Source organism: Macrobrachium nipponense, chromosome 30 (assembly GCF_015104395.2).
Source record: "Macrobrachium nipponense isolate FS-2020 chromosome 30, ASM1510439v2, whole genome shotgun sequence".
Taxonomy (NCBI): Eukaryota; Metazoa; Arthropoda; class Malacostraca; order Decapoda; family Palaemonidae; genus Macrobrachium; species Macrobrachium nipponense.
The window spans coordinates 32,884,945-32,903,105 of NC_087218.1; the positions used below are offsets into that span (position 1 = coordinate 32,884,945).

Sequence of the window (18,161 nt, forward strand, 5' to 3'; positions counted from 1 at the left end):
CACAGAAGAAGGCCCACTTCCCCTGGTACACAGCTGCAGAGGACTGTCTGACGTTTCCAGCCATCTCTGTTGCTGCGCTACGAGAAAAGCCTCTCATTCGCAAGAGATGGTGGATAACAGCCAGCCGTGAAGTTGTAGACTGGACTGCTCAGTGGTACCGTTCTACGTGTGGCTGGGCGAGAAGGTTGTGCCAATGGGGAATCTCTCTCGGTGCTTCTGCAAGCAGAGCCAGCAGGTCCGGATACCAAATGGCCAGAGCCACCAGGATCATCCTGAGATTTGGGGTGGTCAGCACTCGACTGATCACCTTGCGAATCAGGCTGAACGGGGGGAAAGGCGTAAACGAAGAGGTTGTCCCACGGGTGTTGAAGAGCGTCCTCTGCAGCTGCCCATGGGTCCGGCACGGCTGAAAAGAAAACTTGAAGTTTCTTGTTCTGCCGGGTGGCGAACAGATCCACGACTGGATACCCCCACAGGTTGAAGAGCCTTTCCGCCACATCCTGGTGTAGGGACCATTCGGTTCCTATCACCTGATCCCGACGGCTGAGCTTGTCTGCTACTACATTCCTCTTCCCTGGAATGTAGCGGGACTGACAGCTCTATTGAGTGAGCCACGGCCCACTCGTGCACCTGCCGTGTCAACTGATACAACGGGAGAGACACAAGGCCCCCTATTTGTTGATATAAGCCACTACCGTGGTGTTGTCGCACATCAACACCACTGAGTGTCCCACCAAGCGGTCCTGGAACTCTTGGAGAGCAAGAAACGCTGCCTTGAGCTCCAGGACATTGATGTGAAGGTGCTTGTCGCGATTGTCCCACACTCCTTCAGGTGTGCGCCCCATCCCTCATTCGATGCGTCTGAGAACAGAAGTATCTCGGGGGAAGAGAGAGAGAGAGAGAGAGAGAGAGAGAGAGAGAGAGAGAGAGAGAGAGAGAGAGAGAGAGAGAGAGAGAGAGAGAGAGAGAGAGAGAGAGAGAGAGAGAGAGAGAGAGAGAGAGAGAGAGAGAGAGAGAGAGACTAACTTCTCGAGTGACGACAGGTGGCCTGATCACAACTTGCCATTGCTGAGCTGCCTGTTCCTGCCGAGACAGGAACTGGCAGGCTGCCTCCTGAATCTGCTGATCCGCGAGTCTGCGGGGAAGACTCGCCCTGCTACCGTGTCGATCAGCATACCCAGGTACTTCATCCTCTGCTTGGGTTCGAGATCAGACTTCTCGAAGTTCACCACGATCCCCAGATCGCGGCAGAACTCCAGTAGTCGATCCCTGTCCTGCAGCAACTACGAGCGGGAGCTAGCCAGGACTAGCCAATCATCGAGATACCTCATCAGACGTATCCCGTGCGAATGGGCCCAAGCAGACACCAGAGTGAACACTTGCGTGAACACCTGTGGGGCGGTTGAGAGACCAAAGCAAAGTGCCCTGAATTGGTACACCGTCCCGTCGAGGATGAAGCGGAGGTACTTTCTGGAGGATCGATGGACGGGTATTTGAAAATACGCGTCCTTCAGATCCACTGAAAGCATGAAATTGTTCTCCCAATGGAGTCGAGCACGGAACGTGCCGTCTCCATCGTGAACCGAGTCTGGCGAACAAATCGGTTCAGGGGAGAGAGATATATCACCGGGTGCCAGCCCCCGTAGACTTTTCCACCAGGAAAAAACTGTAGAAGCCCGGTGACTGATCCGTGACGATCTCTACAGCTCGTTTGCTCAGCATGGTCTCGATCTCCTGTTGTAGTGCCACGTCCTTCGATGATCCTGGAACGTAAGTCTGCAGATGGACCGGGTTGGAGGTGAGGGGTGGCCGAGATTTGAAGGGTAATAGATATCCCTCCCAAAGGACATCTACTATCCAGGTCTCGGCACCGTAGCGCTGCCAAGTTGCCCAATGGCTGGCCAGGCACCCCCCCAACTTCCGGCAGCAGGTGAGGGGGAACGCCGTCCCTAGCGTTTCCCCCCTTTCCTCGACTTCTTCCCTGCCCCCCCTCGTGAGAAGGATGGCTGGGAGGAGGGCTGGTTACGGGCCCCCTTGGCAGAAGTCGAAGAAGACAGTCTTTCCTCGGGGCTTCGACGAGGCAATCGTCTTAGCAGCCGAGGAAGCGCTAGCCGAGCTCTTGGGCTTGGCCACAGTTCGAGGCTGCCCAAAAGCCTTCGAAACTGCCTGGTGAACAAGACGGTCACTGTCGTCAGTGCGCCGTCTGTCCATCGCAGCGTCCACCATCTCTCCAGGGAAGAGAGAGGAGGAACTCCATACTGGTCCGTTGCGTAGGCCCAACGCCGCCTCACGCCCAGCCGCCCTGAATACTCGGGTAAGGACTACGTCCCTACGGCGAAGTACCAGGTTGGCCCACAGGTTTGCCATCTGGTGGGCAAGGAAGGAGATGGCTCTTCCTCCAGACTGACAAAGTCTCCTGAAAGCTGAGTCTTCTTCGGGGGAGATTCCCCCGGAGTTGGCTGCGACCTTAGACACTGTGAGGGACCACAGGTCTAACCAGGAGACAGCCTGGAAAGCTGCCATAGCGGTACATTCCAGGCCTAGTGCCTCTTGCTGCGAGAACCAGAGGTTCTCAGACAGGAGCTGCTGCAGAGACACATCCGAAGTTAGCCTGGCTAACTCTGGGTTCACCTGTTTGGACGGCATTGGATTCTCTGAAGGCATGTAAAAACGCCGCAGTCACAGTAGAGGAGGTGGAAGTAGCTTGTTCGATCTGCCCGACCTGAGAGAGCCTTCCTGTCCGGAGACAAGAGACTCTACCTGGTTCAGAACAGAATCGGCAAGCTCAGACCATGGCAACTCCACAGTCGGTTTGGGTTCCCTCTTCGGGCCCCAAAACGACTCGAGCCAGGACGTGGGCTCGGATGGTGGGAGTGGCGATCCTTCCCCAAGGTCGTTGTGCTGACGAATCAGCGCAATAATCTCGGCAAAGTTCCTCTGGATCTCGGGAGTCACTGCATCTTGTGGAGTAGGACTGTCAAGTCCCTTGAACAAGAGCACATCTCGAGACCCTCCCCCTTCAGGAGGGGGAACGGCGACAGACCCCTCTCGGTTTCCTCCTGTCACTTGCGAGTACAACCTGGTCGATCCAAGGACTGTGCCTGGCACGTACGATGTCGTGACGTGATCGTGCGGGGCGCGCCCCTCACAATCACTCTGCAATACCTTGCTCTTCCCGGTGTAACCTGAGGAAGTTGAAGGCACGGGAGAGGCAGAGCTGACGCTCCTTCCTCGCTCACTGACAGAACCAGCGGGCTTGGAGGGCTGCAGGCGTGGTGATCGAGCTGCAGGCCTAGTCGAGCCGTCTCCCTGGGGAGAACGGCTGGACCAAGAACAGCGGCCCCGATCTCGTGTGTCAGAGGAGCTACTGCTGGTTGCCGTACCCGTCCGTTCCCTGTGGAAGCAGCGGTCAGGCGACCTGCAGAGACCACTGTCACGGTGAGACCGGTGCTTGTCCTCACGGCACTTCGAACCGCTGGCGCCAGTCACGGCGATCGGGGGGACCTCTTCCCAGCCTCAGCCCGTGGCCAGTCAGAGACCATCACGTCAACCCGGGTAGCCAGCTGGTTGCTACGAGAGCGAGAGCTGGCCTGGTGAGAGTCGCCTGAGCGGCTCTCACCAGCTTTCCGCTCCGTGCCGTGAACCCGGCGCCGAGCAAGCTCTGGCGTCTGGTTCTTGGCTGCACGGTCACCGGTAGGCGACCGTACACTCGGTACCTCTCGCGAACGAGAGGCCGAGACGGAACCTGGTGTAGCGGCAGAGCCCCTAACACCTGGCAAGGAAGTACCGGTGTTAGCCGGTACCCCTCTGGTCCCCGTAGTCTTCTTCCGCAGTAGGACCAGCGGAAGAACCCTCCGGTGGGACGGGCCCTGAGAAGCTCCCTAGGGAGACTTCTTAGGAGGGGAGGAGGCAGCCGCCGTCTTCTTCGGCTGTGAATCCTTGGAAGTCGAAGGGGGAGAGGCGGCAGACGACGACGACGAAGAAGACTATGAAGACGACGATGACATCGTCCTCCTCTTCCTCTTCTTCTTCGTCAGCTTCCTCAGGACAGACGTTAAGTCTGCCATCCAGGGCGGAGCCGGGGCTGCTGTTGCCGAAGCAACAGGGCCCGGACACATCTGTCCGGACAGACCAACGTCTGGTGCAGCAACGCCACGAGCAGGGACGACGTCGGCAGGTGCGGACATCTCAGGAACAGCAGGAACGGCAGGAACTACAGGAATGGTCAGCACAGTCTGGGTAGGTACGGCAGGTACAGCAGTCGGAACAGGCATCACAGGAGGCGGAGCCACAGCCAGCGACATCCTGGGTACTGGCGGCAGGTCCAGGGCCGAGCTTTTAGGACAGCGAAAGTCTGGCCGCGGCAGCACAGCAAACCCAGGCGGCAGCGGCACGCCCCCCCTCGGTACAGCGATCGGACCCTGTACAGCGGCTGTAGGCGAGACTGACACCACATGAGGAGAATACACCAGGTGAGGGGGGGGCGGCGTACCCTGGAGTTGACAGGGTGGTCGTCGCAGTGGTCACTGTTGCATGGGTGACCGCAGCAGATCCAGCCAAATGATACAGCAGCCCCTGGACACTAGGCACGCCATGCAAGCCCAAAGATGCCCACACCTGACCAAGGCCATCCCTCGCAACAGAAGCACCTGTGGAAGCAATGGTCGGGTGATTAGGGGAAGTTTCTCCCCGTGCAGGGGGGGCCTTCGTCCCCCCCCCCCCCCCCCCCCGAACGGACAGAAGACCACGAGTACAATTGAATGTCGGGGTACCGAGCGCCCTCTTCCACACTCAACAGATCAGGTGAGGAGAAGGACCTGGATACCCCCCCCCCCCCCACCCCCCCCCCAAAAGGGAAAGGTGCCATACGTGGGAGTTGAGCAGGGGGCAGGAAAGACGACGAAGTATCCGTCACCAAAGGAGTCGCGGGAGAGCTTTCCGATGACTCCTTTGCAGGCCTTCGCTTCTTCCTACCCTCATACAAGCCCCACTGCACCTCCGACCAATTTTCACAAATTACACACGGCTCGGTGCGAGAGCACTCACGCCCCCTACACTGAGCACACAATACATGTGGATCAATTTCTGAGAAACTGCGGAATTTCCCGCATTTACGCCCTTCAGTCCCAGGGCACAGTTGCCGGATAATCGGAGGGCGCGGAGAATCCAAGATCCTTTATTCACTTCACAATAATAATGAATAATGAAAACAAGAATAATTGTACTTACAATTTCAGTTTCACAATTGCTAACAGAAAAAGAAAACACAACCATACGAAAGCACAAACGACGATGAAGCGGGCAGAGCGCGTTGATAAACACGTCCACACGCCAGCAGGCTGAAAGCAAAAGTGATTCTTCACCTCCCAGTCGCGCGGCGCGCACTGTCGGACAAGCAGTTAACTACCGAACCCCTTGTTCGAAAGCTTACGACCTATCCAGCTGCCGCTAGTAACCTTCCTATTGTAAAAGAACCGAAAGGTTTGTATCCCGTGTCGGAACAAATAAGTGTTTTAGCTTACAATTGCGTTTTTCGACCATTTCGGTTGAGTCAAAGTTGACCGAAGGTTGAAATTTTGGCACATCGTTATTTATATGAAAATATTTCAAAACTGATAAAAGCTACAACCATGGGTTGTTTTTAGTTGTATTGTGCATGAAATTGCGCACATTTCCATATATAAAACTTTATGTAACGGCAAATTTAAAATGGTGCAAACATTAGGACAATCGCACAAAAAAATTTATCGGAAGAGTTACTGCGCGGACGTAAGGAAAAAGTTTTTTCATAAATTCACCATAAATCAAAATATTGTGCTAGAGACGTCCAATTTGTTGCAAAATTAAGGAAAATGATTGAATATTACTAAAATATAAGAGTTTTAGCTTACAATTGTATTTTTCGATCATTTCGGTAGTCAAAGTTGACCAAAGGTTGAAATTTTGGCACTTATCGTTATTTATATGAAAATATTTCAAAACTGATAAAAGCTGCAATCATGAGTATTTTCTTATTGTATTCTACATAAAATTGCGCACATTTTCATATATAATACTCCATGTAACGGATAATTTAAAATGGTGCAAAAATTATGTTAAAATGACGAAATCATTATTAAGATGTGTCACTGATACTTTTTAGTGCGATAAGAAAGAAATTTGCGCTTGTGCGCCAGCGTAACGATTGTAAACAAAACAACGCCTTGCAACGCCTTGATCCGTGAACTCCCAGCATCCCCCAAGGCGCGTGATTCAAAGGTTTTTGGCTGGTAGGCCTATAAGTATTTTTCCGCGAATTTAAAAATTTTTTTTGAGTCGACATATAATACGTCCAATCGGCATACGGGAGACATTTTGACTCGACGTTTAATACATCCAATCGGCGTAAGAGGGTTAACTATTTTTCCACAAATATTTAAAAAACTTTGTAGTCGACGTACCATACGTCCACTTAGCACCCGACAGACAATTTTAGTCGACGTATAATACGTCCAATCAGCGTTTAAGGGTTAATCAATCTTTTACGCTGCAAGATTCTTTGATGTTTAATATACGTTGTCATGTCTTCGTCAGACCAAGACTTACATAAGTTGCAACAAGAAGTCAAGTCACAAACCTGTCCACGACAAGAGCTACAAAAGTCATGGGGTTCATACTCCCTTCTACTCATCCTTGTCCCACAAGCTGGGCAATTCCTGATGTTGCTAGCAGAAGGAAGAATTGAATTATCTTGGCTATCCATTGGACTGTTGGACAAATCACGTAATTCCGGGTCGAGCAAAAGTTCATAATATAAAATATATACCACAATTGAAATGAAAGTTAATTCACTAATTTCGTGGATATAATACGTGAATGGTAATTAACATAAAGCAGCATTAACAATTAATGAGAGCTTTAAAGGCACAAAAGTTTAGGAAATTTATAAAGAGCGGCTGTGATGTAAACAACACGGGCGCTCGTTAACAACTGATTTTCTAGGGAAGGTTTTGTAACTGTCAACGGCAGTGTTGCCAACTGGCGGACAGAATAGGAGGTAACAGGTTGCCAATGTGGTAAATTTTGGTGCGGATTTTGGGGATTTAGGGTTAGATCAATTATATTAAGGTAATGTTCATTAACCCTTAAACGCCGAAGCGGTAAAAAAAAAAATGTCTCCCGTGTGCCGGAGACGTTTCAGAGTGAGCGCTGAAGCGGAAAAAATATTTTTTTCAAAAAATCACAGCGCGCTTAGTTTTTAAGATTAAGAGTTAATTTTTGGCTCCTTTTTTTGTCATTGCCTGAAGTTTAGTATACAACCATCAGAAATGAAAAAAATTATCATTATCATATATAAATAATGCGATATATGATAGCGCAAAAACGAAATTTCATATATAATTGTATTTAAATCGCGCTGTGCGCAAAACGGTTAAAGATAACAAGTTACTTTTTTTTCGTTGTAATGTACACTAAATTGCAATCATTTTGGTATATAACACATTGAAAAACAATAAAAGCAACACAGAGAAAATATTATCACAAAATAATGCATGAATTCGTAACGCGCGGACGTAAACAAATATTTATTTTCAAAAATTCACCATAAATATAAATATTGTCCTAGAGACTTCCAATTTCTTTCAAAATGAAGACAAATGATTGAATATTACTATACTGTCAGAATATTAGCTTACAAATGCAGTTTTCGACCATATCTGAAGAGTTAAAGTTGACCGAATGTCGAATTTTTTATATATATTTTTTTTATATGCAATTATTTCGGAAATAAGAAAAGCTACAACTTTCAAATATTTTTCGTTTTATTCTACATAAAATTGCGCACATTTTCATATATAAAACTCTATGAAATGCCTAATATGAAACGGAGCAAATATTCCGAGAATGGGACTTACGCATTTCGGAGATTTGTGGCGGAGATCCGCGCGCGGAGGGAAGGAAAGTTTTTTTTAAAAATTCACCATAAATTTAAATATTGTGCTAGAGACTTCGAATTTGTTTCACGATGAAGATAAATGACTGAATATTACTAGACGGTAAGAGTTTTAGCTTACAATTGCGTTTTTCGACCATTTCGGTAGAGTCAAATTTGACCGAACGTGGTTTTTTTTCTATTTATCGTGATTTATATGCAAATATTTCAAAAATGAGAAAAGCTACAACCTTCAATAATTTTTTGTTGTATTCTACATGAAATTGCGCACATTTTCATATATAAAACTTTATGTAACGGCTAATTTAAAATGTTGCAAACATTACCACAATCGCACGTATGATTTTTTCGGAAGAGTTACCGAGCGGACGTAAAGAAAATGTAATTTTTTTTTATAAATGCACCATAAATCGAAATATTGTGATAAAGACTTCCAATTTGTTGCAAAATGAAGGTAAATGCTTGAATATTACTAGAATATAAGCGTTTTAGCTTACAATTGCGTTTTTCGACCATTTCGGTAGAGTCAAAGTTGACTTAAGGTTGAAAATTTGTCACTTATCATTTTTTATATGAAAATATTTCAAAATTGATAAAAGCTACAACCATGGGTTGTTTTTAGTTGTATTGTGCATGAAATTGCGCAAATTTTCATATATAAAACTTTATGTAACGGCTAATTTAAAATGGTGCAAACATTACCACAATCGCATGTATGATTTTTTTCGGAAGAGTTACCGCGCGGACGTAAGGAAAAAGTTTTTTCATAAATTCACCATAAATCGAAATATTGTGCTAGAGACTTCCAATTAGTTTCAAAATTAAGGTAAAGGATTGAATATTACTAAAATATAAGAGTTTTAGCTTACAATTGCGTTTTTCGACCATTTTGGTAGAGTCAAAGTTGACCGAAGGTTGAAATTTTGGCACTTATCGTTATTTATATGAAAATATCTCAAAACTGATAAAAGCTACAATCATGAGTATTTTTTTGTTGTATTTTACACAAAAATGCGCACATTTTCATATATATAATACTCCATGTAACGGCTAATTTAAAATGGTAAAAAAATTATGTCAAAGTGACGAAATAATTTCCGAGATGTGTCACAGATACTTTTTAGTGCGGCAAGAAAGAAATTCGCGCTTGCGCGCCTGCGTAACGATGGTAAACCAAACAACACCTTGATCCGTGAACTCCCAGCATCCCCCAAGGCGCGTGATTCAAGAGTTTTCGGCTGGTAGGCCTAAAAGTATTTTTCCGCGAATTTTTAAAAAAAACTTTTGTATGTCGACGTAAAATACGTCCAGTCGGCACCCGAGAGACAAAAAATGTCGACGTAAAATACGTCCAGTCGGCGTTTAGGGGTTAATATCATATGTCAGTAACAGTGCTGAAAGGCTACCATAACAAAATACTCCACCAAATGGGACACAAATCAATAAATAAAAAAACCAAGCTACTGTGTCAATACCATGTGTGGACATTACAAGCAACAGAAATAAATTTGCTATTAGCAGGGTTGTTCCTCTTTCTTACCGTAAAAGTGGCAGGTCTTGTCACCTACATAAACAAAAGAATCACTACCGTGAATTTCAAAAATTCAATCTGCCGTTGAGTAGAAACTCTCAGCCAAGCACAGGCAGTCCCAGTTATCGGTGATCCATTTTTATGGCACTTGTCTAGCACCATAAAATCGGCTATTTATGGCGTCATAATGAGCTGAGTTCCGGTTTTTGGCCTTATGGCAACATAAGGGTTCTTATGGCGCACCATAAGGGTGCTTATGGCACCAATAACCAGTTATCGGTGCCGTTATAGCGCCATAAATCGCAGAGTTTCCGTTAATGGCGGTTTTCGTTTGTTGGCACACCCCCCAGGAACGGAATCCTCGCTGATAACTGGGGACTGCCTGTAATTAGTGGGTAAGTTTCTTATATAAAACCAAGATTTACTTTCTATAACATTAAAAGCAAGCCTAACATACAATTACCCTAGAGACAAGAGCCAGAATATTATTATTTATACCTTAGGAGTCTTCTCATCCTCCTCTACCACCTCCTGGACTCGTCGAGTACGGGCTTCTCCTCCTCCGTGAATCTCGGCTCGTAAATCACCCCTCCCATCACCGCCTCTGGGTTCGCTTCCGTCACTACCACGTCTGAAACCGCGTCCTCTGCCACGAGATTCCTGATAATGTTGCTCTAGAACAACTCCCCCCAGCCTGATAATGTGAAGTGCAATTTTATGTAAAACACACAACTCTAGTATGGCTTTAGCTATAAGAGCATTAAATGATAAACAGCAAACATGTTGCATACTAAAACTGCATCAAGCACTGGTGATTGAAAAATTCATTGAGATTCTAACCTGGCAAAAACCCCTTGGGGTCTTCGCTTGGCTGGAGGTTCATCATCTCTGTTACCCGAAGAAACTCTTGATCTTCTCTGGTCTGGACGCTGACTGAAAAATTAATTAAGCTATTTAATAAAAGTATTACACTGGGCATTTATACACAGCATGTTATAACCTACTAACTGATTTCTTACACTGGTTCACTACAGCTTCTTGTCAGCAAAGTTTTTATGATTAAACTAGGATACTTATTTCCAACAATAAGTAAGTAAATAATGGGCATAATTACAAATTAGTGTGGTCATGAAGCTTTTTCTGGAGTATTTTTGTGTTTTTTTTTTTTTTCATTTTGATGCTGATGTGTCGATTACCCATATTTTGTGAATTGGTGGTATTGGCCTAGTTTCCCGACACCGAAATGACAAATTACGTTAATGCCTTTTAATGGAACTTTAGTCAGGGTATAACAGAATGGTTTTTCTGGCATATTTTCATGTGTTTTGAATGAACTTGATGCTGATTTTCATCGGAAATACAATGTTGGGGTAAGGGTATTGACACCCTAACTCCACAACTATTGATTTCCGAGGAAATTCGTCATCAGATTCCTATAAAACACTGAAAATATGTCAGAAAAACCACTGTTTTCCAATTGGGAATATTGGCAACTTATAAAATTTAACCTTCAGGTTTATGTACCATATGCAACTTAGGAAACAGACGATTCATGAAAGATGGGACCAGCAAGGCCAACATGTGGTGCTGTACAAATAGCAAGTGCGGAAAGAAGGTATCAGTCCAGCACGGGACATATTTTGAAAAGTCGTGGTTGTGGTTGTCTCTCGAAACACTAATTATAGTAATATTTTGTTTCACTAAGAAAAGCCCACAGTGTGTTGTGAGGGATTTTGTGATGCCTCTAGCACCTCACACCATGGTGGATTGGTGTATAATTTTTGTAGAGACATATGTCGCCAAATCCCCCGCCCATTTCAAAGCCAAGACTGATGTCTTCATGGTCGTCGGACATCAGCAACTTTGAATAAGGTAGGTTGTATATTAATTTTGTTAGCCTAAATTAGTATTTCGGTTAGTTCGAAGCCAGTACCGAAGCATGTAGGTGCATGCAAGGTGCCGCCATTTGTATGTAGTGGTAATTCAGTCTGTGGCAATGAGTAAGGTGTTTAACATTACAGTTATGTGGGGAATTATAGCCTAGGCTAGCCGTGTCCTTTTGTATGTAGAGGCTAACGCACGCAGCAAAACAATACCTCTTGCCAGAACAAACAAGCTTGCATCATTACGCCGCATTCTTACAGACAGGACACATTAACAACTTCACCATTAAAATGATATTGTTATGATACAATAAAGTTTCATACATACTTACCTGGCAGATATATACATAGCTAAGACTCCGTGCGTCCCCGACAGAAATTCAAATTTCGCGCCACTCGCTACAAGGTAGGTCAGGTGATCTACCGGCCTGCCCTGGGCGGCAGGACTAGGAACCATCCCCGTTTTCTATCATATTTTCTCTCTTCCCCTGTCTCCTACGGGGAGGCTGGGTGGGCCTTTAATTGTATATATCTGCCAGGTAAGTATGTATGAAACTTTATTGTATCATAACAATATCATTTTCATACATCAACTTACCTGTCAGATATATACATAGCTGATTGGCACCCTTCGGTGGAGGGTAAGAGACAGCTACTATATGGAATAGACAGGTAAACAACATATGTTGTAGGTATAAATAAAACCTTGGTTCCTACTGATAGGTGGTAGACTTCGTGGGTGTTTGCCCAGTAGTCTGCATCACCTCAAGAAACTTAGCGAGATATGTGATCTATGGCCAAGAGTTCTTGTGGGTCTGCCGATGGGGTCTTATCCACTTACTCGGCGGAGCCTAAAAGGACTTTGTCAATGGGTGCTGATCCACTTATATGACAATACCTTATGAAGGAGCACACAACCAATCCCGACCACCTGATCCTAACCATATGTTTAGAACTAAGGATTGTTACGAGTTATCCCCGAACTCGTCACAACAACCGTAACTCAAAACCACTACGCACACATACATAATTTTCAAAAAAAAAATTATACCCACTAATTGGATATGACAAGAATTCTCTTACTGAACAACAAATAGACAAGTCCCGCACCCGTGGCGAGCCTAAGTCCTCCATTGTTCGAAGAGACTCTCGACCATATCCAAAAAAGAAGAACAGTATATACATTTAAGGATTGGTGTCGGCTCCCGTACCCAGAATCGTATCTGCCGATACGATAGGGACCTAGAGAAAAACACTTCTCATACGTCACACGCACATCTTTCAAGTAATGAGATGCAAATACGAGTTGCATCTGGCCAATATGTCGTATCTATGATGTTTTTAAGCGACATATTCTTATAAAACGAGAGAGACGTCGCAACCGCTCTTACTTCATGAGCTTTTACTCTCAGTAGTTGTAACTGTTCGTCCGGACAGACCTTATGAGCGTCCGTAATGACGTTTCTTACAAAGAACGCCAGAGCAATTCTTGGACATCAGTCTTGTGGGGTCTTTTACCGCGCACCAAAGACCTTGTCTAGAGCCTCCCAAACTGACGCTTTCTCTGAAGGTAGAACTTCAGCGCTCTAACAGGGCATAGAGCCTCTCTGCTTCTCTGCCTACGAGACTCGACATTCCTTTGACTTCGAATGACTTAGCAGGGATTCGTGGGATTCTCGTTTTCGCTAAAAACAGGGTCTTTTAAACGAGCAAATAGCCGAGTCTCCTTGAATCCTACTTTATCCTGCAGAGCTTGTAATTCACTAATTCTCTTTTGCCGTAGCTAAAGATAATGGAATAGGCATTTTCTAGTTATGTCTCTAAACGATGTCAGATGAGGAGGTTCGAATCTATCCGATGACGATATTTGAGGACTACGTCCAGGTTCCAGTTCGGAGGTACTGGTTCCTTAGACTTTGAAGTCTCAAAAGATCTTATGAGATCGTGGAGATCTTTGTTATTTGCCAGATCTAATCCTCTGTTCCTGAATACAGCCGAGAGCATACTTCTGTATCCCTTTATTGTGGATACGGCTAGATGAGATTTTACTCTCAGGAATAGCAAGAAATCAGCAATTTCCGCTATAGAGGTAGAGGAGGAGGACAACTTCCTGGCTCTACACCACCTTCTAAATACCTCCCACTTCGACTGGTATACTTTTCTAGTGGAAGGAGGTTCTGCGTGCTCTCGCGATCGCGCTTGCCACTTCGCGAGAAAAGCCTCTCGCTCTGACAAGTCTTTCGATAGTCGAAAGGCAGTCAGAGCGAGAGCGGAGGGGAGGTTTTGATGGTACCTCTTGAAGTGTGGTTGTCTGAGAAGATCCGTCCTTCTTGGTAGGGATCTTGGAAAGTCTACGATCCACTCTACCACCTCCGTGAACCATTCCTGGGCCGGCCAAAAGGCGCTATTAACGTCATCCTCGTCTCCTTTGACGCCACAAACTTTTTCATTACTAACCCCAGGATTTTGAATGGGGGAAAAGCATAAACGTCTACTCGAGACCAATTTAGCAGGAAGGCGTCTACCATAAGTGCTCTTGGATCTTCCACGACCGAGCAAAACACTGGGAGCCTTTTTGAAATGAATGTTGCGAAGAGATCCACATGAGGAGTCCCCACAGAGACCAGAGATCGAGACACACTCCCTCGTGTAGTGTCCATTCTGTATGAAGGACCTGGTTCCTCCTGCTGAGCCTGTCCGCCCTCACATTCTTTTACTCCCTGTACGAACCTTGTCAGTAGGGAGATGTTCCTGTGAGACGTCCAAAGTAATAGGTCTCTCGTCAGCTCGTAAAGGAACGAGGAGTGCGTCCCTCCCTGTTTCCGAATGTAGGCAAGTGCGGTGGTGTTTGTCCACATTACTTGCACTACCTTGTTTGATACCAGAGGTTCTATGGCTCTTCAAAGCCAGATGTACGGCGAAGAGCTCTTTGCAGTTTATGTGCCAAGTCACCTGTGCTGGTTCCCAGGTGCCTGACACCTCTTCTGAGCCTAATGTTCGCTCCCAACCTCTCTCCGACGCGTCGGAGAACAACACTAGGTCTGGGTTCTGTGTTCTTAGAGAGATCCCTTTGTTCTCTTCCAGAGGGAGCAACCACCATTGTAGGTGTGACTTTGTCTCCATTGGAATGGGAAAAACGTCCGACAGTTGTCCGGTTTTCCAGCTCCAAGACCTCTTGAGGAAGAATTGAAAGAAGGACGTACATGTAGTCTTCCTAGAGGGAAGAATTGTTTGTAGCGAGGAAAGCGTCCCCAGAAGGCTCAACCATTCCCTCGCTGACGTTTGTTCCTTCTCTAAGAAGAGAGAGACTATTCGCAAACCTTTTGTGATTCTCTCTTGCGAAGGAAAAACTCGAAACCCCGAGAATCCATCCGATCCCCAGATAGACTAGGTCGCTCCTTGTCTGGGGGTCCAGCTGAGACTTCTCGATTTCACGAGCAATCCCAACGCTTTGATCAAATCCAGAGTTAACATTAGGTCCTCCAAGCACTGTCTCTCTGATCTGGCCCTGATGAGCCAGTCGTCCAGATACAGAGAGATATTTACTCCTTTGAGGTGAAGAAACCTCGCCACATTCTTCATCAGGCTTGTGAAGACCTGAGGAGCTGTGGACAGGCCGAAACACAAGGCTCTGAACTGAAAGATCCTTCCCCCCGTCATGAAACGGAGGTACTTCTTCGATGAAGGGTGGATCGGGACATGAAAGTAGGCGTCCTGGAGATCTAGAGACACCCATCCAATCTCCTTGTCGTAATGACGCTAGGACTGAAGCAGAAGTCTCCATGGAGAACTTCTCCTTCTGAACAAATTTGTTCAGGGAGCTGACGTCCAGTACTGGTCTCCAGCCTCCCGAGGCTTTCGCCACTAGAAAAGGCGATTGTAAAACCCCGGGGAGTTTTGATCCAGTACTAGTTATATCGCTCTCTCCCACATTTGTTCCACCATCGATCGAAGAGTATCCCTCAGCACAGGTCCTTGTACTTGGCTGATAGTTCCCTTGGTATTGACGTTAGGGGAGGAGTGTTCAGGAAAGGGATACGATATCCCTTCCTTATGATAGCCAATGAAGACGCGTCTGCGTTTATCAGTGTCCAGGCCTCCACGAATCCCAGGAGCCTGGCACCTACTGGTGCTTGGAGGAGAGATGTTTCATTTCCCTTTTTAAAGGGACGAAAGGCAGACCTACCTCTCTTCTCCGGAGCCTTCCTTCTTGCGGGAGGTCTGGAGGTCGGACCACCTCGAAAGGGCTGCATTGATGTACTAGGTCCTTTCTTGTCAGATGCAGAAACAGGTTTCTTCTTCCTAGCTGACTGCGTCACAAGATCCTGAGTCGCCTTCTCAGTTAAAGAGTTGAGCAACGTCCTTCACTAACTGAGGAGGGAACAAAAAGTCAGAAAGAGGCGAATACAGTAGAGCTGCCCTCTGAGCATGCGAGACTGCCTTTGTTAAGAAGGCGCCATACACCGTCCTTTTCTTTAAAAGACCTGCTCCAAATAATGAAGAGATTTCAAAAGATCCATCCTGTACCGCTTTGTCAATGCAAGACAAAATGCATAACAGGGCTTCAGGTTCGATTCCTTCCGAATCATGGGCTTTCTTGGACATCACCCCAAGGGACCAATCTAAGAAGTTGAAGACTTCCAATACATGAAAGAGTCCCTTGAGGAGATGATCCAGTTCTGAAATACCCCACGTAATTCGTGCTGAATTGAGACTTTGTCGACGTGAAGCGTCAACTAAAGTCGAAAAATTATGCCTCTGTTGTAGAAGGGAGAGCGATACCCATATTCTCTCCCCGTCTTATACCATATGCCTCTTTTCCCAGCTAATCTTGCTGGAGGCATGCAAAAGACTGTCCTGACTAAGTCTTTCTTAGACTTCATCCATGAGTCTAAGGCGTGTAATGCCCTCTTCATCGAGATGGTGGGTTTCATTTTTAGAAAAGACGAAGGCTTCTTCGTCTTAGCACTGGAAAAGAGCGAGCGCGGAGAAGAGGAGCAGCAGGAGTCAACTCGTCTCCATACTCCTCAAGAAGCCAGGGGTAGTCAAAACCTTATAGTTGGACAGACCCTCTCTTCCATGATATTCATCCTCCGAGTTTTCCTCCAACTCGGGATCTATCTGAGTCTCCGTTCTCCTTTCTGAACTTTCCTCTTCTGGAGGAGACAACATCCTAATAGGAGAGGGGCTAAGGGAATGATAGTCCTTCCTCTTTCCCGCTCTAAAAAGACTTGGAAGGCGTCACAAGCTCCGGCTTCTCTTGAACTTTAGAAGACGCCTTGTATGACGCTTCCCGTTCTCCGAGCGCCTGGCTGACGTCTCTTGCGACGTCTTGATGACGCTTCGCGCCTGGAAGACGCTCCGCTCTCTAAAGGAGTCCTACTTGGCGTCACAATATTGGACGGAGCGTCACGTCTAAGATCGCTTTCAATGACGCTTCACTTCTAAAAGACGTCTTACGTTTCTCTGGCTTTACGAAACTCTCGTAAGCCCCCGTTCTAGCTCTCGAACTCGAAGCTTCGGCAAGACGTTTAGCAGTTTCACGTCTGTCTGACGCTTCTCTTTGAGCAGGTGAGAGAGGACGAGACTTCTTAATTGGAAGCGTCACGTCCTTTTCCCGACGGGGCGCTAAAACTCCCACAAGAGATGACAGTTTGTTCCTGAACTGCCATAATTATCTTTCTTGACGCTTCTCCCACGTCTAGTGCATGACGCCTTTCGTCATCACTCGGGGAAGAATGAATAAGGGGTACTTCCGCGTAAGCGTCAGGTGACGCTGACGCTACCTTCGCTTTCTTATAGCAGACGGAGCGTCATCTGAGAAGCGCTTCTGGGCTCGAATCTATGTCAGGCTTCATATGACGCATTCAGCGGTCTCGACAAGTTCGACTCCTTCCACCTCGTTTAGGTGAGGGAGAGGGAGAGGACGAGAAAACACTCGCGAAAGACGCTTTTTCTATTAGCGCCTTGAGCCGCCTGCCATGAGCAGAGCTAGCTGAAGGGACGTCTGACCGTTGGGGATTCCCCACGACCTCCTTAAGGCTTTCGACTTTCCTTCTCCTCTGGGCATGGGAGCTTGGAAGAGGTCTAGGCCTGGGAGCGTCGCAGGGACGATCAAACGCCCCCTCCACAACACTGGGAGAACTCACTTCACTGAAATGCTCACTATCACTAGCCTTACCTTTGGAGTCAGCCATCTTGGACTTCATGTCTCTAATAGTAGCTTTCAGATTGGCGATTTCCGATGCCGAATCCGAAAAAAGCACTCTGAGAATGAGATATATAGGGGAATCTACACAGTAGGATTAGAATTATCCGTGAAAGTCTCAATAGGCCTTGAACTCACACCTTTCAGCCGTTTCTAACTCTATCCCTCTCTAACTTCTTCAAATAAGAAGTCAAAGTCTTCCACTCTTCTGCATTCAATCCCTCGCATTCCTTACAAGTATTAATAGCAGAAACACTGAACCCCCCTACTTACGGCATACAGTGTGAGGATCAACCGAAGCTTTCGGTATCCTCACCCTGCAGCCTACATTCACACACATTCTCACACTCACATTAGAATCAGACATACTGAGAAAAATCCAAAAGAGTCATTCCAAAAACAGTCCACAGTAGCGAATGCCAAAACACGATCCAAATACGTCACCAAAAAGTCGAAAAACGTTGATCAAAGGTTGCAAAAATGAATCTAAGTCAGGAGGTAATAACAACAATGTTGATACCACCGGCGACAGAGAAAATATGATAGAAAACGGGGATGGTTCCTAGTCCTGCCGCCCCAGGGCAGGGCCGGTAGATCACCTGACCT

At 46.5% G+C, this 18,161-nt stretch overlaps 1 protein-coding gene across 2 annotated transcripts in view; it reads right to left on the reverse strand.

Annotated features, from left to right (window-relative positions):
- The window catches only part of LOC135202410 (pinin-like), a 161,650-nt gene that overhangs the window by 113,983 nt on the left and 29,506 nt on the right, over nucleotides 1–18,161 (reverse strand). Inside the window, exons 2-3 of one of the 2 annotated variants that reach the window (XM_064231804.1) lie at nucleotides 10,305–10,397; nucleotides 9,963–10,158 (exon numbers count right to left, since the gene is read on the reverse strand). The exons of the other annotated variant lie outside the window; for it this stretch is intronic. Of the exons in view, the coding sequence (XP_064087874.1) occupies nucleotides 9,963–10,158; nucleotides 10,305–10,397 (289 nt within the window). The remainder of the gene's footprint in view (nucleotides 1–9,962; nucleotides 10,159–10,304; nucleotides 10,398–18,161) is intronic. 2 annotated transcript variants of the gene reach the window in all.